This window comes from Aulonocara sp. 'chitande type north' Nkhata Bay, linkage group LG9 (genome assembly GCF_057382095.1).
Source record: "Aulonocara sp. 'chitande type north' Nkhata Bay isolate Kocher_YH1m ecotype deep benthic linkage group LG9, A_spYH_male_GT1.1, whole genome shotgun sequence".
Classification (NCBI taxonomy): Eukaryota; Metazoa; Chordata; class Actinopteri; order Cichliformes; family Cichlidae; genus Aulonocara; species Aulonocara sp. 'chitande type north' Nkhata Bay.
Window position 1 is genome coordinate 14,507,800 of NC_141352.1, and position 27,341 is coordinate 14,535,140.

Here is a 27,341-nt window from a genome sequence, read left to right on the forward strand (position 1 = left end):
TGGTTTTACTGTTTAAAATCTTGAAAAATGAATTACCAGTGGGATGAAATAATATTATAATTGTATTTTTTTATGTAATCAATGAAAACCATCAGGTGATCAATTAATGAATCATCCTGAAATTGTTTTTTCGATAAGGACAGTCTTTTGCGCCATGTCTGCATTCATGCACGATTTTGCATCTTTGTGTCTTTTTGTGCCAAAGAAGTGCTGGGGGCTACATACATCTGGACGTGGGAGCTAGTTCATGTGTGTGCCGCACAGACACGCGTGCGCCGCACAATATCATTTCACGCAATATTATTTCTCATATAGCTGTAATGACATTAGGCCGATATGTTGATTATACTGTCGGCAAACAGCAGCCTGCTGATTGGGTTAGCATATAACCTTATATCACATCTCTCCATTCATCCCTGTGCTTTTTTTTTATTGCCCTCATTTTTCCAAATCACTTCCCACTTCTCCAGTTTCCAGGGCGAGGTTCCAGGCTATGCAAGCAGGTGATGAGAAGTAATATGATGACAGGAAGACACAACAACTTAAGAGAAGAAAACCCAGAACCTTAGAGCAGCCCAAGTTCTCTGAGTGCAGGACAAAGAAGCCTAGTGGTAGGATAGAAAAGCGTTGTCGACAAACATAAGAATAAATGAATATTTATTTGCGCTGACAAAACCCAGTGAGCACGCACAAATTGTGCATGTTACGGTTTCTGCTCAGCTTTTGTTGTTTTGATTTTTAACAGTTGTATGGATTGATGATGAAGAAGAAGAAGAACAAAAAGGGAGATTTTTTTTGGTGTGGGCTACTGAGATTGTTAAAGAGAATGAGATTTTATTTGCAGTTACACATGGACACTTTAGTATCTGCACACACAAAACAAGGTTTTTCATGCATTAAGGAAGCTTTAATCCCCCCCATAGAGGTTTTAGCCAAAGCTAAGATGCTAAGATCACTGCTCATTGGGATTTTATATACTCAGGGATAATAGGAATATTCATTACTGTACATAGACGAATCTTGTTTACATTTGTGGTATAAACTTCAAGCTGTGTTTGGAGTTCACTGTGTAGCAGCTACAGCTTTAATATGTGTCCATAAGCAGCAGAATGCAATGGCAAAAATCAGCAGAAAACACACTGTAGCTGTATACAATCACCTCTATTTCCCTTCTCCCTAGCTAACATGTACACACAAACATACATATGGTGTACTCTCAAACACAGACTTCTTTATTATCTACAAGAAACAAACATTACACAAAATACCTCTGGCAATATTTGTGCTTTGACGAAAAGAACACTTTTGGTGCTGTTTGGTTCTTAAACACAGCTGTGTTAGCACGTCGAACTGTCAAGATTTTACTGCAAATTACTAATGGTGGGAATCAATATGTGTACCACATGCACAGGTAATGATTTAGCCATGTATAGCATACAGCTGGACAGACAAGCAGCAAATGGAAAAAAGATAACAATAGCAATAAATTCACATCAGCCATACCTAACGCATAAGATGCTATGCTATGTCAAGGCTAAATGACACAAGGAGAAAAATGAAACTAGGTTGTGTGGAAATTAAAAAAAAAAAGGGGGGGGGGGGGGTCTGATTTAGTATTCAGTAATGGCTGAAGGGGATTGGGGGAGGGAGAGAAAGCAGACTTATGTATAGGGAAAAGGGGTGGATATGATGAAGCTGGAGAAAATTAATCAGTGGTATCATCTCCCGGCAAGTTTAGTTAACACTATTTCTGCCAGTTACAAAATATTCCAGCAATTAGTGATTTCCCATCGTGTGGTAGTGTAAAGGAATCTAACTTTCTGCTCTTTCTTTTCATGTATGGATTAAATATTGAATGATTAGCAATGCATTAGTCACTGGTAAGTTCAGAACCGTACTCTGGCTTGAATCTTAGTGCTTTAGTCTTCCTGTGAGGGAACTTCTGTTGTATCGGTGTAACAACCCATTAAATCAGCGTGCATATACACTGCACACACACAAGAAAAGCACAGTCGCTTGTTGACCTCACATTAGATAAGCCCAGTGTCATCAGTCCAGCACTCCAATGTTTGTTTGCATTTGTGCATGAGCTTAGCCTTGAGGCAGTCTCAATGCTTGCATGTACATTATAATGTAATCTAAGTGTATAAACATATTAATGTGTGTGCAGAGCAAGAAAATCACTGTGACGAAATCATAGTGTGACATTTTGCAGGAATCTAAATAGAGCTGGGCGATATGAGATTTTTTCATATCACGATATGTTTTTTTCATTTCAGGCGATAACGATATCTATCACGATATAAGCCAAATAACTATTTGTAAGATTTAAATGTGCCGTTGCTCACAAGTAAAATGTGAAATAATCAGCAGCTTGTTTTGATTTAAATATTTATTTCCCATAATAAGTTCAACAGGGTAGATGTACTTAAGGAACATGAGACTTTTTCAGATAAATAAAGGCAAATATTGCAAACTACACAAAAGGCAGCCGCTAAAGCGTTTAAGTTTCAAAATAGAACAAACGAAACAGACTAAATTGTCAATTCCACTTAGAAACAAAATATTAATTCTAAAAATAAATCTTAGTTTGTTTTACAGAAGAACAGACAAAACTGACTAACTTTTGTCAATATCAAATAAACTGAGAACTAAAAGGAAATTCTCAATCTCTCCTTGTTGTATAGCTGAGCTTTTCAAACAGTTTTAACAGTTACTTTAGTCTGACAAAAGCCGAATGACGAATTAGCGCTTCCAGTCAGAGACTGAGGCTACGTCCACACGTACACGGGTATTTTTGAAAACGGAGATTTTCCGTTTTCGTTTTAAAAAATAATCCCGTCCACACATAAAGGCAGAAATGAAGGAAAACGCTGCTATGAACATGCCAAAGCAGCAGGTGGCGCTAGATTCCTAACCGTGCAGAAATGTTGGCCAATCAGAAGTCTAGAAGCCTCGGTGGGAAAAAGTAAACAAAGCTGGGGCATAGAAGCAGAACAGAGTCGTATGTGTGGAGGGACAGTAACTGTGTGTATATGTAAGCATTTAAACACTGCAGAGAGTAGAATTAACAGTAACAGTATTGTAGAAATTCATTTCACCGAAACAATAACGTGGCGCAGTGTGACGCATGCACCAGTTTATTGTATTTCCAGACTTGCTTTCGGCACAATTTACAGTGCACCCTACTCTGTTTTTTGTCAGACTTGAAATAGCCGAAATACCTTCACACTACGGAACTTCTATGGCTCTTCCGTTCGACAATCTCTCCGGCATTGGAACCATCGTCTGTTTTCTCTTCGGTCACGCTCGGTTGATTTTTCTAGTCGGCACACTCATTTCCTCCATTACCCGCTGGCTGCTTCCCAAACAAACACACGTGCGGCTTGGCACTTGTGCTGTACGTAACAAGTCACGCGACGTGACGCTGCGGCTGTGATTGGTTCGGCTCTGCGCTACTGAATTTGGATCGGCTGACCTTTTTTTTTTTTTTTTTTTTTTTTTTTTAAGAGAATAAGAGTGGCGAGGTCTATCGCGATAGCTTAATTTCTCTATCGAGTAAAAGTTATATCGCGATACATATCGTTATCGTTCTATCGCCCAGCTCTAAATCTAAAACTTTATTTTGATTCTCTTTAAAAAAATCTACAACACTTTTGCTCATAACTGCTTCTCTCGATCAATTTTAACAACGATAGAAGCAACGTTAAAAGTAAACTGACTAACACTTTGACTCCAGTTTATGACAATGACTAAATAATACTGTTCTTTCTGCTCCAGACCAAGGCCAAAATGGTGCATTTGAAAGACAAGCTCCGCAATCGTTTCAAGAGAATGGTGGAGGAGAAAGAGACGAGGATTAAGCAACTAACTGACGAGCTGAATGGAACGAGGCAAAAGGTAAAATGCACGCAAAGGGTACACAAGCACATACTTCAAATGCTTCTTTTATGTTTGTATAAAATTTAAAGACATTTTACAGATTCTTCAATGAATGAGTCCTATTTATCTATAATGAATTGCTGCTTCGCTGTAAGAGCATTTGTGAGCGAAGGCTGCCAAGAAATGGGAAAGAGTAACTTCAAGAGAAGACATGCTTAGTGTTTTTAACACGTGGGTCATAGTCTTTTTTGGTCAAACACATAAGTACACAAATAAACATACAGTACTGAAAAGCTTTTGAGTAAATGAATTGCATTGCACTGTGAACCCTTGGCTAACATTATTGGTTGACCCCTGGGATTCTGTTAGCTAATTTAACTACGCCATCCTAGCGCTTCAATCACTTTTCCACCCACTTATTTTATACCCTTTCAATTATACAGATTACCATTGCTAGTAGAGCTTATTGAGCTGTACTTCTGATTCAAAGGAACACCGGCCCATTGAGGCACAAGCACTGACTGACGTACACACACACACACAAGTACACACCACTTGATCTGCATATCATTATGCTTTTGATCGAATGCCAAGGTTTTCGCTGAGAAAGACGTCAGAGTCAAATGAAGCGAGCATGTACACAACACCTGTAGGATTTGTGTGTGTGTGTGCGCTCGTGTGCGTTCATGCTCATGAGAGAGGCAGCTGTGAAATCTGCACCTGTTTAATTGAATTAGCCTCGTTAATGTATTCACACAGCCTGCCAAAAAAAAGCATGGCATTAACAAGCTCATTAGACCAATTAGTTAATTAATTGTCTGTATGGCAGAAGCTTCCCAAAGAGCTGCGTCTTCATTATCTGATAGCTGCTGCCTGTTGGATCACTGCTTGAGAGCTGATAATGCACTCTGTGTGTGCGCCCGCTTGTACGTCTCATCAAATGTCGTATATTCCTGCATATATGTGTGTATATATACTGTATGTACTGTGTGTGTGTGTGTGTGTGTGTGTGTGTGTGGTTATTTCAGGTAAAAAATGTGCGTGTGCGCGTGAATGCTCATGTATTCGTCTGTCTGTGTGTAGCATGCTCATAATATGGTGGCCAATATCAGTGTGCATATTGCAGTGAAAGGTTATGTGGGGGCCGTCACTCCCACAGGTAAAGACAGAGCAGTCCTCCCAGCCACTTTCTAATCTCTCTTTTATTAGAAGTTAATATCTCGCCTGCTCTTTCTCACTCCACACTCCCACCTGCTTAGAAATGGCCCCGCTCCATCTTTTTAATTCAATTATATTAGCCACCCTCTCTCTCTCTCTCTCTCTCTGTCTTTCTCTGTGCCCATAACTCTGCAACTCACATCTCTCCCTAACACACTATCTATCTCCTTCTTCCTTCTCTGTCTCTTCCCATCTTACCCCTCCTTCCTTTGTCCTCAAATGTTCCATTTCTATTTGTAATCCTAGATGGAGGATAGACTTTGGCCAATCAAGGATTTGCGCAAGCCATTCTCCCTTTCTCCTCTTCTCTGCCTTGGTGGCAGAAATGTATGATGGCGAGCAGAGGGGGAGAAAAAAAAGACGGGAGGAGGTGGGAGGCAGGAGTTGAGGGGAGGACCCCAGGGGCGAAACTTTGATTGCTAAAGTAATGAGACTTGATCAGATTGAGGTTTCTCTCTCAATAGGAGCTCTACTAATATGAAAGTCCAGGGCTTAAGCACTCATTTGAAATAAAATCACAAATCTGATATTCTTTCTTCCGGACTCTCAGCCAAGGTCCTATACTCCTCTGCTGGAGAATTAAGACTTCACAGAGACCACATGGGAACTTTTAATCATCTCTGATGGTGGCAGATTTGGAGATGGGGAAAAAATGACCCTAATGTATTAATTATGTAACAATATTATGGAGAAAGTCAGACCTGTAAAGACCTTGAGCTATAGGAGGGATTTTGGCAGACACTGAGATCTTTAACTAGCTGGATCAACAGGCCTGACCCGCAGTGAGTGGGAATAAGAAAATGTCAACATCCTGTTATACAGACTCATAACAAATTAGATGTGACAACATAGGCTTTTTGAATTACCTTGTTTGTAGCCCTGTGAGTAACTCAAATTTGGATGTTTTTCCAAGGTAAATGTGACTTCGTTTCCAAGAAAGGCTTGATTGCTGCTGCAAAAATAATACTCAGTCTCTACTTGTTCACAAGAGCAAAAAACACCATGATGTTTGCACTAGATAACAGGAATAAAGACTATCAGTCACTTTACATCGCTCTTCCTTTTGGCTCCTGGGCACTTTACCATGAATCCAAGCTTCTTTTGCACCCTATCACCGGTATATAAGCCTTTAAAACGTTATATTTCTCGAGTTTTAATATTGGATATTAGCGAAGACTTTGTCTAGTAACTAAGCTGACACAGAACACTGCCTTTAATTGTGTCTTGCATGTGAAATATGGCTATTGTCGTACAGTCCGGATTGCAGTCATAAGTAAGTATAGTAAAACATTTACAGAAGCTGACTTTTAATTAGATCTTATTGCTTTTACTTGGTTTAACATTGATGGCAATAATATTTAAAATGTGTAAAAATGTGCTCTTTTGCCAAATGTCCATTTTTCATTTGAAATCCCTCTTGCGCCGTAGATGGTTTAACATAAAGAACTTTTGCTCTCTGGTGTAATATGTTGAACTTGGTTGAAGCGATGAAATGAACACGTTATTGTCCTAGTTTTTGTAAAACTTATTTCCCAATAGTCACACAAAAAACTGGGGCGAATAATCCAGATAAAAGAGAGATTTTAATTCATTATTGCAATAATACTGGGTGGCCCATTGCTTATAATTGTTACCATCCATTAGCAAAGCTGTAGATAATTTAACTGCATGGATGACCACCTTTAACTCACTGTTGCACTGTGTTGGGTGGGACATATTAATGCTAGGAAGTGTTTCTGGGAGGCTCACTTAAGGAGGCAGAGGTAGGTTGTGACTGCGCCAAGACACATGCCCCTAACCACAGTCTGCTCCTGGTGGCCGTGTTCACTTTGAGTGTGTCTTTAGCTCCATATTTTTTTTGTGGTTATATCTGCATCTTGTTATGACCTGATCTTATATCATCCAGTTTGATAGAAATAAAAATATGCAGGCGTTTCGACTAGTGCGTGCACGTGCATACAAAGGTATGGTATGGTATCTCAAAGTGTGTTTGCTGTGACTCTCTGCGGAGCTTCCTTGCTAATCTAACACAGGACCATTTAACAGAGTCCCAATGAATAGAGGCTTTGATTTAAGTGGGATCTGAACCACGGGCCCACACACACTCACATTCATGTTTGGGGTGAGGAGTTCACCCACTGTCTGCGTCCTCTGAAATTATTGGTCTTTTTGTATCAGTAATTGCTCAAGCGCAAATTCATGTGCAGTAACGCACACTGCACACACCAACAGTTACTTAGAGCGGCACTGTGGTGCAGTGATTAGCAGTTTTGCTTCTCCTGGTCTCCAGGAACATGCAAACTCTATGTGGCGTTTGCATGTTCTCCTGGTGCTTGCCAAGGTTTCTCAGATTCAGATTTTTCCCACAGTCAAAAAGACATGCCTGCTAGGTAAGTTAGCTAAATCCTAAATTGGCTGTCCATATGAATGAAATCATAAATTGCTGGTAAAGAGACAGTTCACCCCAAGTTCAAGTTGATGAAATTCCTTCGTGCTACAATAGGCTATGGATTGTAGTGTGAAGGTAAATGGTAAATGGCCTGTATTTATATAGCACTTTACTAGTCCCTAAGGACCCCAAAGCGCTTTACACAACCAGTCATCCACCCATTCACACACACATTCACACACTGGTGATGGCAAGCTACATTGTAGCCACAGCCACCCTGGGGCGCACTGACAGAGGCGAGGCTGCCGGACACTGGCGCCACCGGGTCCTCTGACCAGATCCAAGGTGGATCCAAGGTGGCAGATCCAAATGCAAAAGACTCAAGGCAGAATAATAAAAGCTGATAAAAGCCCAAACCTGCTACTAGACATCCAAACGAAAACATAACCCAGAGAACTACAACAACACAAGAAAACACAAGGAAGCAGAAGAGCACATGCTGAAGGCACATCAGGGAATAGCCAAAGAAGACCAATACTAATCTGAATATTACTACTTAACAAGATGAACAGAAAAAGGCAACACAAGGGGACCAAGGCATAAACACAGAGCGAGACAGAGGGACAGCTGAAAAATATGAAATACAGAAAGAACTAAAACCATAAAGTAACGGAAAAACCTGCCATTAATCTATAACTTAAGAATTCACAACCCCAAAACTAAACACAAAGAAACACACAACGTTCTACATTAGACAGTGTGGGAACTAAGCACAAATGCTAACTAATGAGCTAAAACATAAATATACATAGAACAAAAATGAGGAAATCATAACTCAAAATGTAGGCGCTTAAGTAGAGTAAAGAAGCCCAACTAAATAATAAACCAGAAGACGCAACTCAAAAACCTGGCACAAAAAGCCAGGGATCATGACATCTCTGGCCCGTACTGCTATTTATATGGTGTAAGTTACCAATCACTGGGAATATTGGCTGTAGAAATGCCTGCCCTCTCTTGAATGTAATGAATGCAAACAGCACTTAAAAGTCGTGCTTAAAGAGCCAAAAAATACATTACAGAAATACAACTCAGCACAATCTTTCCAGAAATCCTGACCCGGTTGCTCAAACAAATATAAAATAAAAATAAAAATCCACAAAGTGTCAGCACTACTTGAAACGAACATCTTGTTTATCTTCTGTAACTGAAACCACCACATCTTGTTGGTAGTTTCGCAAACGCTACGGGAAATCTTCGATTGAGGCGAAAGGGTGCCTCTGAGCACTTTTTTATTTGCAGGTAGAAAACCTCCAAGCTGAGGAGGCTCATGCGAAGCCCCTCGCCCAGGATGTGGTTAGTTTGCGAGTCACATAGAAGTCTCTGAAGAGAACATTTGTCATAAAGGAGAAAACTAGAATGCCATCCTCAAAGACAGCCCAGCCACACGGCAGAGCACAGTGGGTAAGCGCGCTCTGTCTTTCACATGCTCGCACACAGAGGAGAGGAGATCTTCTTAAACAAGGAGCAGAACTGGGCATCGTTCTCTAAATCAAATCCAGCGAGGTACATCGGGGAATTCTCCTCATTTTTTACTTCCTTCACAGTTAATCATCAGTCCTTCTTCCCCTCCTCCTCCGCCTTTCCTCTCTTGCCCTCTCTCCATATTTAATAACTCATCCCCACCATCTTAGCTCCGCAGAGGGTAGCCTCGTACATTAAAGAAGCATGTTTGTGTGAATATCACTTAGCCATTAGAAGGAACAAGATGGGGGGAGGGGTTAAATGTTGGCTTGATTTTCTTTTCTATTAATTATTTTTCTTCAGATCATTCTTTTTTTTTTTGCTTCCTTTGTTGTCTTTTTCCTCTCTCATCTCCCTTGTCCAGCCTCTCTCTCTCTTTTGCCCCAATGAGAATCAGTGGTAATGAATGTGAACATTAAAGAGTCGTACGCATGATGAATGGAATGGCCTTTAGGTTTCTCTCACTGTCCTCTCTCTCCCTCTCTTTATTTTTATTCTCGCTCCCTCTCTGTTTCATTCTCTCTTCTTCTTTTCCTCCTCCCCCTCTCACCCCTCTAGGTATATCAGAGTGGCGCGTGGCAGTGATGTGTTTTAGGCTTAAATTAACCTATTTACTGTGTCCTTGGCCAAACCAAGTCATTTGTCTGCTCCTTAGTGTTTTAGCATGGTGGGTGCCTGTCAGCCAGCTAAATGAAATACATTCGACATAAAAACAGCGGGCCCTTAGATGCCGACTTTATGCCCTTACTTTTCTAACACTAACTTAATTTCCTTATTACCTTTTTGACATCACTGGTGTATTCAGAAGGCGCCAGCAGCTTAAATGCGATAAGTGTAACACTGTATTTTCATTTCATCATGTTACTGATGTTCTGGGGCCGAGTTTGAAAATTTGCGGTGTCAAAGGTTTAAGTAAGTGTCTGAAAATAAACAGGTTGCTTTCTGTTGCCAGCGTGATTTTGTATGTTACAAAGAAAAGGGGCCGTGGCCCAGCTAAACATCATGTGATGCTTTTTTTTTTTCTTTTAATGAAAAGCTTTTTGATGCATCTGATGTAGAGGAGATACAAAAGGATCACAACACAGTGCCTCCAGGTTTTAGAAGCACTGCTCCGGTTAGCGTCCTACAACTTTATGACGAGTAGTCAAGCAGTTTTATTGGTCCCGAGTCAAAGCGGTAATTGTAGGGGTCCCTAGCCTGGCACAAAGCCTTTATGATGTTCCCTTTCACTTGTACGGAGAAAAAACAGAAGCAAACGTCTCTAAATTTTACTTTCATCTCCCACCTCTCTTATTTGTATTTTCTTGCAATGGGTCGCTCATTCTTCTCCTTGCGTTTTGGTCCACCACAGCTTTCTTTTTGTCTGTCGGTGGGCTTAAAGGTCCTAACCTCAAACAGTACTTTCAGATCATCATCCTTGCCTTTCTTCCTGTCTCTGCTAACCTTGCAGTTACGAATAAGTGAAGGTATGTTAAGTGATATCACGAATGCCCTGAATCAGACCACCACCAACCTGAATGCAGACAGACAGCAGATCTTAGGCCAGCTGCACCATGCGAGCAAAGAGGTTGGACGTCTACAGCTGGAATTAGCTCTCGAGCGTCGCACCAGTGAAAAGAAGGTAATCAGCTTCGTCTCCAAGGTCTTAATTCAAATATTAAAATGTGAATTCTTGTAAAATCTTTGCTTTGTTTGACTTTGTCGTTTTACAATTAAACCGAAGCGTGTGCGTGTTTTTCCCCCTCAAATTGTTGACAATTGGTACGTTAAAGGCGAGTTTTCCACCTCACCATTAAAGCAAGAGTTTCTACAGAAAGCGGGCACGTTGGAAGAAAAATGGTTAATCTAGAGATACGAAATTTCTACTGGATGGGAGATTAAATATAATATTCACTTTAATGTAATGCATTGTCTTTCCCCACAATGGGACTGATAAGATGGGTCGCGTAGGTGAGGGATTCATTTAAATATGAAATTTTCAAATGTAATATTCACTGTGACAGGCATTGTCTATTTCTACAATAGTGCTGATAATAAGGTTTTAGATAATGGGTAATAGGATGTTCTGATATTTAGAGCCTTATTAAAAACACATACTTTTGATGAAGACAGACTTGGCAAAAATTTTGATTGTTCCGCTAAAATGGGATTTCAGCTTCACTACTGCTGGGATTGTGGCGAAGCTGGGAAATCCAAAAGCATATGTTAGTGCTTAGTGGTTTGTGTTTAACCTTCAATTAACCAGGTTGCAAAGATACCTTTCCCAAAGCCGTTGGGAAATTTCAAGGGCTCGGAATTGTAAAAAAACAGAACACAGCACATGAGGTTCGGTCCTTGTCACTGGGATGCCTCTTCACTGACAATACGCTTTTTCAGCGTATTTTTTAGGGTGAAGGTTAAGTTCAGAATTTTGCTGGCTATCCGCGAGTCTATTGTTACAGTAGTCAGCCATTTATTAGAGTGCCCATTTAAAAATGCTCCTCTGTAGCTCATGTTATATGGGAGTTTGGGTAAATTTAAGAAATTTAATTAGGGGGTGCACAGGAGTTCATTTTCACGATGAAAGCAGCTGCACTGAAGTTCAGCTCCTTAAAAACAAGTCACCGAAGCTAAGCTGTCACATACAGGAGAGTTTTAAATAATTTCTAAAACGGTTTTGTGCTCATGTGTTTTGTCGCGCACATACATTTCATGCAGTTACCTGTGCACGTGCAACTGTGTGCACATGTATACGTGTGGGTGTGTTTAAGTCTTTTATGTTTGTGCTGGTTAAGTCAAAGGATGGACCACAGCTCTCAGGGATCTGGTTTCTGCTTCACATCTGGCCTTGCTTTATGCACAAAAACTGGTTTTCTCTGATGTATTACAAGCCCTCTCTCGCACACCCACACAAGGGCGCACACACTTGCAGCTTTGCATTCCCTCATGCACACTTCATTCCGTCGTTGTGTGGACGGTGGCTGCAGTAGGTGTGCGGGAACGCGAGCGAGCGCCCCTGCTCCCTCTCAAATCTAAATGAAACGGAGAACTTTGCATTAAGTGTTTTTTTTTTCTTTTCGCTGCGGCTCTAAATGTCCAAACATTAGCACAGCTGAACAAATACTGTCAACACTCTCTCCTTCATCTTAAATGTACTCTGCTGATTCACTCTCTCTTGCACTCGCTCGCCCTCTCACTTACAGTTGCACTTCTTTCCTTCGAATAAAAAGAGAACGCAGTCTGCTCTCGCTGCAGAGAACAAGTACTCTAGTCACTTTAAAATCGTAATTATCCGAAATTCTTGGGAAGTCAGCGTGGACACGGCATTTATATTAGATTTATATAAGAAACCACTGAAACATCTGTTTAAATCTTTTTTCCTCTCCCTGCGGTATCATTTTTTTTCTGTTAAAACAACATTTCACCAAACACTGATACTGATGTTTGCAGGACAGCTACGGTTTGCTGTTGACATTTTTTTACTGTATTTTTTAATTTTTTTGTGACTAACACAACATATATGACACAGGAAATTTGTCAAATAAAAGCAGATGTGTGCCCTTTTTTATGTAAATGTCCAGTCTTAAATTTAGAGCCTTATTAAAAACACACCCTTTTGATGAAGCCAGGCTTGTCAGGAATCGGACGGGCACAACTTCCTCCTTAATCCCTTTAATTTCCTACCTTTTTAATCCCGAATCCTTTTTTTCTAACTAACTCGCACATCATCATCAACATCATGTGAACAGCCACATGTTGTTGCGACTGAGACATGAGGTTGAAGTCTTGTCTCTCCCTCCCCCTCCCCTCCCCACCCACCATCACCACCACCTTGTGTCAATAATAAAATCATTAACATCACAAGCGGCTTTTTTTGTAGAAATGATCTACTTCACCTTCCCAGGACCAAAAGACACACACGCACACAAACTCTTCTTTAAAGATCACAGATCACAAATGTGCACAGGAAGCAGAACGGGGGATTTCTTGACTTGAGGATTCACGTTCAATTTTGCTGGACAGTAAAAGCCACAAAATCTCGCCATAGAGCTATATGTGAGGCACGACCTTTCAGATCCTTTACTCTAAATCTTAAAATATCTCACTCTATGCGCGCGGAGACTAAAGAACAGTAAATGAAGCTGTGTTTCAAAACAGATGTGTGCACTATAATCCTATTTATTTTTAATCTGCTGCTAACTCTCCTGCCTAGTGTGTCCTCAGCTTCCTCACTTGGACTTTAGTTTAAAATGCAAGGACGCACAAGTTGTGTATGAAGCACTTTTGGAAAACTAATTCAGATGCCCTCCTATTTAAAGTGGAAAAAGAGGTGAAAGCAAACAAAAGAACGGAGTAGGAGCAGTACAGTGGAAGGTAAGCGGCGTTGACTAAAGTTGTTCGAGCCTTCAAGGTTGGACAGGGACAGACGTGGGTCCTGGTCACAGCGCTTTACAACTGTCAGAAAAGCTTACAGATTTTTTTCTCGCTCTCTCTCGCCTTGCTTTCTCTCTTGATCTCACTTATTGCTCATTTCTTTTCTTGCCTTGCCACATCTCTGTTTCATCCCCACCACCCTCTTCACTACCCCACCCACCCCCAACTGTTCAAATATTATTTCTCCCCCTCCTGTCGTTGTCCCCCCCCCACCTGCGCACCTCTTTTTTTTCCTCCCTCTCTTTATCTTGTCATTGCCTGTCAGTGGGGATTCTATCTACGCCGAGTGTTGTGTGCGTGCGTTATGTGTGAACACATTGAGACTGGGATGCACTTAAGAGCTCATTGATTTAAAAATACCTTCGATATTGGAGGTCCCCTCCTGCAGATTCGTTCAGGAGCTTATCACACACACATAGACATCCAGGTAGAGATATGCATAAACCAAAGCTCCACTCCAAAGTTTCTCCTTAAACTTTGTGATTGACCTAGTTAGCGTGTCGTTTTGACAAGTTGTCTGTTTTGACACGACGTCCTCCGGTGTTTATCAACATCCATTCTGCCTATCACACGCTCACATTGGGAATTCATGCACGCGCACGCACTCAAAGATAAATCAAGCTATGGTTTAACAATTGGCAGGAAGAGAGTGTGCAGTGTTTGCTATGGGTAAGTGGAATGACTTGTATTTGTAAGATGAATAAAAGCTTTGGTCAGTTTTTTTTTCTTCTTCTGTGTGCACGTTTTTTTTATCTGATGTCTGTGGAATGCAAAACACCACCGGTATCACTCCGGTACCAGGGTACTACCTATTTGTATGAGTCGAAGTGTTTACATGAATGCTCCTGTGTGATTTAACTGGTGCGTGGATAGCGGTGTGTATACACAGGGCTTTTTTTCTTCCTTCTTCTTCTTCACTTGCCATAGCTCAGGTTTAGTGCGTCTGGTGAGCCTGGCCACCGACAGCCAGAGGTGAGAGGCCAAAGAGCCAAGTTAACTCCATCAATCCCCCTGGACAGTTACAAACAAGCCCTCAACTCTGGTCAAAACGATCCCTAGATCATGGATGACAGACAGCAGGTGGGGAGGGAAAGAGAAACGGAGAGCGAGCATTTGACTCAATTCCAAAAGAAAGGCTCTTACAAATTGGAAGTGAAAACTTGTCTGCTTCAACTATAACAAATAAGCTGTTAAAATTAGATCGAGACATAGCATTTCTTCTTTCTTATTGTTATTGTCAGCATTGTCAGTGATATTGTGGTAAAATCACTCACAAGACAGGATTAGATATCAAGTAATACAATCTTGCCTTCATGTCAATTTAAAAAAGGTTAATTAATTTAGAGCATCCTATTCCTCTCGGTCTTCAACTCCCAAATACTGGCCGCTGATTTTGTTTTTTGTTTTGGAGATGATCAGATTCACGTTTCAGTCATAGAAAGGTTAAAAGAACAACTTAACATCTTTAAAATGTTAATAAGCCATCGCAAAAATATCCCAGAGTTAAAAAGAAACTTTTTGGCTCGACACCCAAACCTGGCCGTTCTCACCAACCTCAATGAGAAAAAGACCGTGGCGAGGTAGGAAGTCGGTGAACACGTACAGAAGAAAAATGAGAACAAAAAATGTCCAAAACATTTCCCCGAGGCAAACTTGTAAGGAATCACACCCACATGAAAGCGCACACAGACATGCAGACGCACACGCTCACGCACTCATTTGGCATCGAGCAGAAGTGGGTAATTAGGGAAGGTCACCAAGGAAACAGACAAACACAAGCTACTGTGAGACGTAGCGTATACTCAAGAGAAGCATCAACAACCGTTTCCCTGTATGCAGTGTCATTCACCCATCACCGCCACCATTACCTGAAACACACAAATATGAAAACAACAACTCGAATATTTTATCTTGAGTTCAGTAAACGGTGACAGAGTCGCCAGCGAATGTTCTTAACACGACGTTCCCTTGTCCGAATCTTATGAGATCGGCTGTGGCTTTGCGATTTAAAAAACAAAAGCAACAAAAAAATGGGTGTTTGATGTGTGATTAAATGCTTTCATCTTACAGATACAGAAGAGGGAGGTTAAGATTTGTACACTGATGAAGGAGCTCACAGAAAGTAAGGGACAACACTCAGAGTGTCAAAAAGAGGTAAAAAAAAACCCCATCAGTTTCATTTTTCATGATTATTGTTAACCACACTGAAATTTGATAATGGAATCACTTTTTAACGCATCCTGTTTTTAATTGTTTGTTGGATAATGTTGAGTGGGTTTATAATTAATATTGTTTCATTACATGTTTATCTTTGGGCATTTAAAGCTTTTTCCCCTGGTGCGGATGCAAATTAATGTGCAAATGTAACAGTTGCTTCGAAAAGACAGGTCTTTGGAGAAGCTCCGTGAGGAGAGGGATGAGCTGAGAATCCTGATGGAGGACCGAAGCAAAGAGTGCGCCCACCTCGACCGGAGCAAAGCCAAACTGGAGGCTGACTTGGCTCTGAGCCACAAACTCCACACCTCACACCTTGAGGTCCATCTCTCTCTGTCTGTTTAATTAAAGGAACTGGAGAGGCTAAAATGCCAGGACGTGCAACTTATTTAAATGCACGTTTTTATTAATTTTGTTAATTTTCTCTGTTTTCAGGTTCGAAGTAGAGATGAGTTAATTCTGCAGCTCAGAGCCGAAATGAAGACAGCTGAACAGAAGCATCGAGGAACACAGAAGCAGGTGCGGTGGCTCGTCTGCGTTCACTTTTCAGGTTGTGTCATGCAGTTTTTAGAGATTAAAAAATACAATTTGGAGAAATGGAAACTCCATGTTTTTCCCTTTAAAACTGCATATTTGGCCGTTTTTAAGCAGTATTTTATGAAAAAGGCGCTTTCTTTTTTATATTATGTTTTGCTTTTTGGGTTTGAAATTTGTCTTAGGGCTTTCAATTCTCTCCTACAATTTTTTTTATTTTTCTTTCATATGCCGAGGCTAGGTTCAGTGATCACCCCTATTTTTTCAACACTTCCTTGCTTTACACCCACAGAGTTGCACACATCTACTCAAGGGAAGTGCCCAAACCAGCAGCAGTCTTCTACTGTTGGCTATCGAGCAGCTCCATCAGAGCAATGGGAGGTGTAGCACCTTGCTCAAAGGCTCTGCGAAAGTTGGAGCTAAGGAAAAGGGAATCGTTACTCATTCATGCTGTGCCTACATTTTCCCAGCTGGTCCTGAGACTAAACTGAGAAACTCTCTGACTCAAACCTGACACTCACTTTTTGGTTACTGCCACCCCCTCACTGTCTCTTCTGTCTGTCTGGGTGTGCATAGTATCCCAGCGTAAAGCTTTCCTCGTCTCCATCCTTTTCAATTTTCATCTTTTTTTCTCTTTCTTTTGGCTCAGGTGACAGCTCTGGAGGAAGAGGTAAGACACTTAAACTGCACGATTAGAGCGCACAAGGAAGAGGCCTGTCAGTTAAGCGAAAAGGTCAGCGATATCGAGCACCTTAGAGAGCAGAAGGAGAAAGAACAACAGCAGCTACAAGAGCAGCTCCGTATTAAGGAGCAACAGGTAAAGAGAAACTCTCTCCTCTCCTCTTCACCTTTGCTCACTTCTTGTGAAATCTATGGATCAGTTGAACTCTGACCGGGAAGTCGTGAAACAGGCTCACAAAATTGAAGCGTAACCCGGAGGGGGGACCGGCTCCGTGCTTCACAGCCGACTGAAGCAGAACAACTCTGAGCTCGGCCAAATGCACAGCAGGCTGAAAGACCGAGAGCCGGAGGTCACAAAGCTCAAGGACGGTTTAAGTCGGAGGTCCATAACGGCGCAGAAGTCGACTCTTTTGTGTGCTCACTTGTCTGTCGGCTGAGACATAATCCAACCGAAAAGCCATCTACTGCGATAATCCAATGAGGAACATAAAAGGAAAAATCGGATGCACTTGTGCGTTTGAGTGCGAGCGCTCTAAATCACGGTAGACAATCAAGTAGTCAGAGTTTTCTGCCAGGAACGGCAAACCGACTCGCTTGCGGCAGACAAGCTTTATTTTGTAGTCATCTTACATATATTCCAATCTACATCATCTGAATTACTAAACAAGACACGATGACTCTACTGTTTGTGAAACTCTCACATCTAATTGGAACTAAGCATGAATACAGACAGGGAAATGTAGACCAAGAATAAAGTTATTATCAACTTAGGGTCAACTTGGGTAGTCATGTGACGGCAGTGAATACTCAAACATCAGGCCAAATGAGGCTTGTCAGGTCATGAGGGTCAGATGTGTTTTCCATCATGTTTAATGAGGGTTGTTTGTTTCCCCAAAGCACACGCTCCTGATTATGGTCACAAGAAAGCCATAGTGTCCCCATTAAGTCTTGTTATGAGGCCTTTCATCCAGTAACAGAAAGAAATGCAAAGTCCACCATTAGTGTTTGGCCTGTAGGATAGTGAATTCATTAAAGGAGAGAAATACAGTGACACAAGTAGAGCAAGTAATAAATACAGCTTTGATATGTAAAGCCGACGTACGACGTCTCACTTTATAGCGTGTGGTTCTTCTCCGTGTGATTATTTTTAAAACTGTTACCTCAGACAACCTCGTCAAACATTCACCATTCACCACCATCACGCTCAGATAAAACAGAGGCTGCATGGGCTGAGTCAATGCTTTTAAGCAGTCCACGCACGCGGCCGTACACCTACACAGGTTGTTCAGTCTTTCCACTCTAAAACAGAGAGTAAGAGTCGATGACTCCTCTCCTCTGGTTTGTCTCTTTCTTCCTTTTGCATGAGCAAGTTCTCTCTCGTGCCACCTTCAATCCAGTGTTAGTCCTGCAGGCCCAGTTAATCCCTGGTTAAACCGAGCTGCAGTGAACCGCTGAAATCTAACTAGTTGGCTGTCATTAGTCGTAAAACCCTCGTGTTCTGATCCAGATTACAGCGGGATTAATGTGGATGAACTCAAGCTGAGTGTTAGAGCGGGTTTAACTTTCTCAACCTCTCCCCTTGAAAGGTGAGCTACGGTAGGATTCCTAGTGTAACGGCAGGATTAAGCCCGGTTTCACTTCCTGAGTTCCCCTTTCATTATGACAGAGGTTACTGTAGAGCAGTGCAGTAAATTACACCATGTTAAACAAACTAGCATGGGTCTGTTCAAGTAGCTTTTTAAGGCACGTTTAGTCACGAAGCATTGAGTAATGGCTTTGGTTTCACTGTTTGAATTTTAGCATAATGATAATGATGATGATGGTTGCTGCTGTAATAGTTTATGTAATATAAAAGTTTACGTTTTGCAAGATTATTTATTGCTTCCTACTTCATATTGCTTTTTTTTTCACACATTCACACGTGCCACTGTGTCTTTTTAAATTTGACTGCTTTCATCATCTTTATTGAAAAACAAAGGTCAACATCAGCATCTGTACTCTGTTTGATTTTGCTCTCAGGCTGATACAGTTGAAAAGAAGCTGAATAAGGAGAAGGAGAAGGTGGAACTTCTGAATCATCAGCTGAAAGAATCCAAGGATGAGCTCAAAGAGGCCAATTTGCACACCCAGGAGCAGAAAGAAACGGCTGCGATTTTTAAGCAGAAATGCACGGCAGCAATAGAGAAGGCGCGCAGGGTGCAAGAGCATGTGGAACGTCTGGAGGAGGAACTACAATATTCACAGGAAAAGGTTAATAATGGCCGATATAGCCTTTAAATACGTACATACGTTTTGTCTAATATGTCTTTAATTTTGAGTCTGACTACCTGTTTTAATGGCAGCTAAGAGAGTCGCAGTTAGCAGCTTCTTCGCTGAAGGAAGAGCTAGCTGAGCTGGAGCGCCGGTATCAGGAAAAGGTTGGCCAGTGGGAGAATTCACAGGAGGCTCTTGACCAACTAACAGATGAACTTCAGGCCAGTCACAACCTGCTAAGAGAGAGTGAAGAAAAACTGGAGCACTTCAAAAACCTGATGAGATCCCTTCAGGAGCAGATGGACACACTCAATCAGCAGGTTTGGGAAAACATTTACGTAATGCAGACACAGCAATAACAAAAGGATAAATCCAGACACAAACACACGTACAAATACATGAACATAGTTAATCCTTTATATCTATGTGGACAACCTGATTTGCTTGCGTAACAAATAGTATTAACCTTTCTTGCAAAAGAGTTGTTTTCCTTCCACTTAATGAAACATCTGAAAACAGTGTGATTCATTGTATACACTAATTCTGTGTAATCATGTCACGTAACAAATGAGGTTGACTGTGAGATCAGTGGAAAACTCGGTCATAAACCAGTTCAGCCTTTCATTTCAAACTAAGAAACTAATGCTGTTGCACACTTTACTGTCTCACTATGTATTTTTTCATGGATGCACCCACCTCCTTAAAAACTAGGTTTTGAATACATGCCTTGTTTTTTTGGGGTTAACTCCGATGGGTGTCTCTCTATTTTCGCAAGTGCACCCAGGTGCTTGCCAGCTCCAATCATGCTGTACAAGTGCATGCATGGATATATTGCTCTGTGTGCTTGTGTCATTGTACGCACGCATGTATATGTGTGTGTGTACTAGTGCGCATTTGTGCATCTGTGCACTGGCGTGTGTCACTTAATCTTTTCTTCTTCTTTTTTTCCCCCTTTCTGTTTTATATTTACTACGTCAGGCAACAAATGAATCATCTTTATTACGGAGAAATTTAATTTGGATGAACTTAACTGCTGCCGCCAAGGTCAGACGGGCAGAATGTCATTTTAATCCAATCAACTTTAATCTGTTGGTTATAAAAGAGTTAGGCTGTTGAAGAATGGCTGTATCTCAGGCCCTTTATTACACTGGCTAATGACTTTGATTGTAAGGCGCCTATCAAGAGGTTAGGAGTTCTTATGGAGCTTCACATCCTGCTAATGCGCTACCTCATGTCACTGTTGGGCTTAGCTAACCCTAAAATCACCATTGCCTTTATTCCCTGTTTACGAAGAAATACAGTGTGGAAAACATGAAACAGTTTTAAATGAAAGAAAACATGACTATAAAAGCAGTTTAGAAGTTATAGCGTTTCACATTTGAGGGATAAATGGAGAAGAAAACCATGGACTGGCTCAAATTGTGAGTGTAGTATCTTAATTCTATCTCTACTGGTCAATTTATATTCGACTAGAGAATATTTCACTATAACATAAAGATGGACAGTTGAAGATAAGTAAGATTTCTTCCCTTTCCTATAAAGATGTCTACTTTTGAATTACTTACATAATTTGCCTGTATAAAGGACAGCAGCTAATAGGGTAAGATTGAGGGTAGTGATACATTAAGCAATTTATGAAAAAAAAGCGAGAGCATTACTCCTGGCGATGCTCTCGGGAGTAAAAAACAAAGTGTAACACTTTCACTTTTTTCCAAAGAGATATACATTTGTAATTAAGAGAACAATGCAGATGTTCATGAGCGCGATTGCTCATAGTACTTCCTATGAGCTAGAGTCACGTGCTAAGTTCGAACTTGTTGTTTTACAGTCAGTTTGTATAATGTGCTTGAAACACCAAGGTCATGTTTCTCTGTGCAAATCAATACACAAATGAGTGTAACACAAAATAATGTGCTTCCTTAATGGCCCATCAATGCCACTGCCATTTATTAGTAAACCAAAATAAGTGTAATCTGTTGAAATGCAATTCATTCAATTCATTCGCCCTTTTGTGTCTTGACTTGGTGGTTTGTTTCTATTTAAGTTTCTGTTTAGGTGTGTTTTGGGTTATAGAACCGATTAAAATAAGATTTAAACAAGCGGGATGTTCTTAAAAAAATATGTTTTTTCTAACTATCTATATCACTTACTCTCCCTTTCTCTCGTTACTTATAGAAACTTGCTGTGGAGTGCGACCTGCAGCTCTATCGTTGGAGCCATTCTCATTCTGATGAGGAGTATTTGAGTCTAGGAAGACTCAGACAGCAGCTGCAGAAGGTAATATCCTGCATGGCACTGCTGGGATTATGCATTCTGTGTATTATCATCACAATGAAACATTAAAATATATCTGCCACAGTTATGTTCAGTGATAACAGCTGAGAGATAAGATTTGTTGACATTCCAGTATTCAGAAGTAACGCTGGTAAATGTAAATGTAGGCTTATATTTAAAGTTTGTTTTATATTTACATGGACAAACAGTTTTTGCTACATTCCAGCACTCATTTTTTCTTTGTGTGTGTGTGTTTCAGCGCTGTGCGGCACAGGTTGAACACCTTGCGGTGTGTGAAAACACTATTCTTCAGATGAAGTCAGAGCTAGAGAGACAGTAATAACAGAGTCTATAAAACTCTCATTCTCCTCTGCTGCTCGGTTTCTGTCCTTGTCTCTCCTTTCATGCCCTTCTCATCAGTCTCCACCCCCAACTCGCTCTCATTTTCGCAACAGTCTGCTTACTAAATGGCACACAGTAGATATATTATGTTACTTGGCAAATGTAAAAATCTATTGAAATCTTTTTTTTTTAATTTCAGTAATCATTAATATGCTATCTGGTCTACATATTATTACGCTGTGTTAACTTGGGCAGCACATTTTTTACAGACCGGTTTGCTCAGGCAATTATCTTTTGCTCTCCTTACCTTAGAGTCCAGGAAAAGGTGGGTCTGAAACCAAGTCTCGCTGCTTCCCAGCAAACTCACCGGAGCAATCAAAAACAGCTGGAACAGGAAGTGATTCGTTCAAAACAGGAAGTGGCATCCTTAGAGCTTGAACTGGCGAACGCCCAAAAGGTATTAAAATAATGCATATCTGCTGACCTGTCCTCTAATTTAGTGAGAGCTATATTAATTTGACCTTTGTCCCGTCTGCTTTTAAATTCAGACGCATCTGCCATTGTCCTTAAATGTTCGCGATGCAGTCATTTCAATCTAAGGACATGTTTGAGTTCCCAAAGAGGAGTATTTCAACCACCTCCACGGGCACCACACACCCACCACTCATGTGATTGTCCTGCGATTGTCTGGCAGAAACAAATTGCCTCGCCATTAATTAAAGCACCAAACGGTGCCAAGGCTGGTGAAATTGACTCCAATTAAGAGCTCAATGGGACACTAAATATTCAAATTACTCAAAGTGGTGACTGTAGCCTGGCAGAACGCCAGCATTCCTGGCAGTCTTGGACACATCATTTGTATGTGTGTGAGTGTGTGAGTGTCTATGTTTGCGCGCGTTTGTGTGTACGCTTGCTTAGCCGTGTATGGGTAGGTGGAAACGGTAATATTTGATTTCGCACGTTAATTTGTGTTTGTCACATATTAGCAAAACACGTGTTACTCTTACCAAAATCATATGCTCGCACACTTACATTTACTCCCACAAACACACACAGCGGCAGGTTCTCTTGCTGTCAGGTCTTGCCCATTCATTCACACAACTTCCCTGTGGAATACCACATAATGAGTCCGTGTCATGTAGGTACACATATCTTGAAGTATACATCTACATTCATCACATGCATAATGCATGTACACATTATTAACTTTTATCATTATGCATATATACATAATTATACAAGAGTCTAATCCTTTACATGAGTGATCAGTCATACATACAAGGGCTGAGTTCAGAGCCATTAACACTAAAAACATTTTTTTTAAGGAAATTGTATTTGACAGTGTATTTTTTGGGTTGCTAAATGTGTGTGTTTTTTACAGAAACACGGAATTTATATTGGTTCATAATGTTTTTCTGTTTTATTATTATTATTATTATTATATCCACCATCATTTCCACCACCTTCTGTCTTTTCCAGCTTTAGATTAAATGGAAATATATATATCTTTTATCTTCGGTTTTTATTCAGGACCATACAATATGATGCGATACCATTTTGGAAATTCTTTAAATGTAAGCAGCAAGCAAAGCAAATAATAAGTGATTTCTGATGATATATTTAGAGGTCTATTGATGGCAACTGTTACATGGCAACAGCACATTATAAACACAACTGTGCAACATATTTAAACCGAACAGACGCTGGATGTTTCTTTGGCCCGTACGCTGCAGGTACAGGTGACACTCCTCAGGCAGTCAGATGAGGAACTGAAGGAGGCCAGACAAGAGTCTGCAAGAAAGAGCCGAGAGGTGGATGTGGAGAGAAGAAAGGCCCAGATGCTTCAGGAGGCGTTACACAAGGAGCAGCAGAAGCTGCAGAGTGCTATCAGAGAGAATGAGACCCTGAGCACTCTCATCGGAAAGCTGAGGAAAGAGCTGGAGGAGCTGCGCAGCAGTCACCAAGTTACAGGTAGCAATCAGTCCATAAACTGATAAGCTGCCGTTGGTCCTGATCCATGTATGCAGTTAGTCATAAAGTAATAATTTTCCGTCAACCGTATATTCATGTTGATAACATATACATATTTCAGTTAGGACTAATATATTTATAAGAAGAATGCTATTAATATTCAGTATTATGTCACTGTTCAGGGACTTCTCTGCTGTTCGGCGCGCATTCGTGGATGTCTGTAGTCGGAGAGAGCAAGAGCCAGACCCCAACATAAAACAGAGTAGGGTTCAATGACAGTGTTACTGCACGCATTATATGAATCTGTCAGCATAGCATGAAAAGGAAGAGTGGGGATGAAAGTGGGTTGCAATGTGGCATGTAGATAAGAAGAAGCCGTAGGTTCCTAAAGACACTTACACAGTGTGGCCTTTATGAGATTTGCCAGCTAGATGCATTAGTTGAGCCTCCAGCTGTGGGCAAGCATGGAGATCAATTGATCTGACAGGAATATGGCTATGCTTGACTTTGTGGCCTGCCTGAACTAACACTATACTCAGTATCATGTGAAAATTAACCTGTATTTCACCAGTGCTTGATTCAGCATCCACATTTTTTTAACAAGCAAGTCAACATGACCAAAAGCAAAGATTTTATGTCAGTTCACTGCTTGATCCATTCATCACCCTGCCTTTATTATTAGCACTCTATGAACATTTCCCCGCTGCTAAGGTTTTGGACATTATTGGCGATCAGAAGCCCATCACATACCAGAGGAGCTACAGTACGCAGCCTGTCCTGTCTTTTGTTGCAGAACCACCCGCACTGCTGTTAGCTCAATCAGTTAGCTCAAATTAGCCAGCAGTGTGGTGATTTTGTAGCTAGCTGTCTGCACACCATGTTAACTCAGACACACACACACACGCTGTAGGTAGAGGTTTGATTTAATGGTGCACTGCTTTAGCTGTATGGTAATGATCTGGTTTCTGTGTGTGTCTGTACATGTGTGCGTGTGGCCAATGGTGGCCTTTGTAGTAGTGCGTCAGTGTAGGAATGGTGATGGCTGGGTCTCTCTGGGCACAGAAATGTCTCATTAAGAATTAACGTACACATCGACGGTCACGCCAGGCAAACACCTCACATGCGCACGCTTGCAGCCATTTCTTCCAACTCCCACTGCTTTAATTAGCACATACACACTGGCTCTCCAAGGTACAAACACACATACACACACACAATCACCTATTGTCTGCAGAGAGATGAATCTGAGGTCTCTCTCTGTGGCAGACAGTGGCTGGCTTGCTCACTGAACACTGCTCATTAACAAGATAGAGACAGAAGGACAACGCTGTGTAGCCTGGCCTTTGTCTGTGATCAAAACGCATTCCCTCAACTCTACTCTACACACAAAACCACATATTATTCAGCTTTTACCTTCAGCAAATACAATCCAGCAATGCAGAGCCTATTGTAATAACTTAAGAAGAATAAAGATGCATTATTATAACAAAGGGGGCATTGTTTACCTGGATATAGCAGTGGTCTGAATAAACTGGGTGAGGAGTCAGCTTGAGAAATTACTGTCATGAACAAAGGGCCTTTTTATTAACATGAAGCCCTCGTCGAGGTTCTTTCTGTATTATGAAAACATTTCATTGAGTGGTGATGATTTTGTTTGTTGCTTAATAACAGCAGACCTCATCTAAGATGGACTGGACTGTGAACGTGAACAGGTTTGAATGATAAGAAAAATATGGACAGGCAGAAACAGGTATACAATTATGAGTTAACAAGAAAATGTATGCTAGAGGTGACTCTAACCAGAATAATTTAATAAGGAATGCATATTTAAGATGCTTTAAATTACTCTACATAACTTATTAGCCTTTTATAACCCAGTCGTCTGTAAATTGTTATGTAAAATTACAAAATTACTCATCTGGTAAATTAAAAATCAATGAATTATCAACACAGTAGCTGCCAGTATCAGGTTTTCAGAAGTAATAATCATATCAGTCCAAAGTCATTTTTGATGTTGCTATTTAGACAGTTAACGAGATAAACTGCCATTTTTGGTGTTTTTAACAAAGCATTTTTACCTCTAATGCTGTTGATATGCTTTCTACAGTTTAATATATAAATGTAGTTTGGGAGTAATGGATATTATATAAAGGTCTCTGTGGCCAGACAGAAGGAAAGAAGCAGGAAAAGAGAATGAGTTGGAAACCAGGGAAGTGTCACATGGATTAGATTGAAGTGTCTGAAGGCAGCTGGATTCAATCAGACTGTGTCAGGATAGGATGAAGAGACTGGAAAGAAAGGAGTGATTAAAAAGGATAGAAAAAAGTCCTTAAACTTGGCGTATGGGTGCTTGTGTCAAATTTACTGTCATTCTGTCACTTATGGCTCTCGGAATAGGCTGGGGCGTGTGTGATACATGTGGAAAATTGCACTATTTCGAACATACAGTGCACACGAGCCATTACAGAAAATGCACATAAAGGTGTACCGAAGGGACGATTGTATTCGTAATCTGTTTTCCAGGAAAATCAGATGTGGCGTACTCTTAAGTAGGTGTTTTCATAGCATCTGCTCGTGAAACACGGGCGGGGATGGATCTTTAAAATATTCAAATCCGACTAGTAGAGTCATCTTACATCTTAAATAAGATGTGTTGTAAGGTTGGTTATAATGCAAAATAAATGTGATGCCGTGTGACAACAAATGAAATAACGGCATAAACAAAAACACTATATCCTTATTTCCACACTTCCACCAAAACAGAAATGTGATATTACCACCCCTCTGTGCTGCTGATGTGCATCTGCCTAAAGATGATGAAATCATTATTGCACGTTTGTGCGTGCACTCGTTTGTACGTGTGAATGTGTGTGCGTGCATGTGTGTGTGTGTGTGTGTGTGTGCGCTGCTGCTATCCAGTCTGGATCCCCGGACACACACGTGCACAGGCCTCTCTCCTCCAATTCACCTCTATTACTAGCTATAATCCCATTTCACACTCTATCGATCCCCAAAACTGTTGTTCACCGGAACCAGCAGCAAACACTGGCATTTCTCCCCATCATTTCACCACTATTGTTCTTTATTACACAAAGAAGCATACCCCCCCCCCCCCCCCTTACCCCCCCCCCCCTCCCTCTTTGTCTCAGAGCAAACTCAGCCCCGCTGAAATATGAATTATAAATGTATGGCTAATAAAAGAGAAGGGGGGGTGAAAAGGAGAGAGAGTTAGAGATAGAGAGAAGTGGTTGGTAGAAACATCAGAGAAAATGACTCCTTTACAAGAGTCTATTGATCAGTTTCTATCAAAGGGGGATGTCAGACATGAGATTACCTGGCAGTTTGAGCATTAGGTGCCGTGTGTTATAGCCCCGGGCCCTTGTACCGCTGCCAGAGGATTGTAAATAAAGCGAAGAGGAGAGAGCAAGAGGGGAGTGTGTTGGGGTGTACGCGTGTGTGTTTGTGTGTGTTAGTCTTTGTCTTTGTGAGTGTTCACTGTTGTGTGCATATGAGGTGTGTTTTTTTTTTTTTTTTTTTTTGGTCTTCTTGTGGTGTATTTGTGTGCATGACAGTGTGCGGCTGTGTGTCTGCACCTTTTGGCTTATACCCAAAAGCAGTGTTGCAAGCCCATGAAACTTCAGAAAGAGAG

The 27,341-nt window shown here is 41.0% G+C and overlaps 1 protein-coding gene across 1 annotated transcript in view; it reads left to right on the forward strand.

Moving 5' to 3' along the window:
• LOC147321850 (uncharacterized) overlaps positions 1-27,341 on the forward strand; it is a 97,509-nt gene that overhangs the window by 41,882 nt on the left and 28,286 nt on the right. Inside the window, exons 6-17 of the mRNA XM_086305130.1 lie at positions 3,781-3,900; positions 10,461-10,631; positions 15,494-15,577; positions 15,794-15,958; positions 16,073-16,156; positions 16,821-16,988; positions 18,872-19,102; positions 19,195-19,425; positions 21,281-21,382; positions 21,639-21,715; positions 22,034-22,178; positions 23,455-23,692. Coding sequence (XP_086161256.1) covers positions 3,781-3,900; positions 10,461-10,631; positions 15,494-15,577; positions 15,794-15,958; positions 16,073-16,156; positions 16,821-16,988; positions 18,872-19,102; positions 19,195-19,425; positions 21,281-21,382; positions 21,639-21,715; positions 22,034-22,178; positions 23,455-23,692 — 1,816 coding nt within the window. The remainder of the gene's footprint in view (positions 1-3,780; positions 3,901-10,460; positions 10,632-15,493; positions 15,578-15,793; positions 15,959-16,072; positions 16,157-16,820; positions 16,989-18,871; positions 19,103-19,194; positions 19,426-21,280; positions 21,383-21,638; positions 21,716-22,033; positions 22,179-23,454; positions 23,693-27,341) is intronic.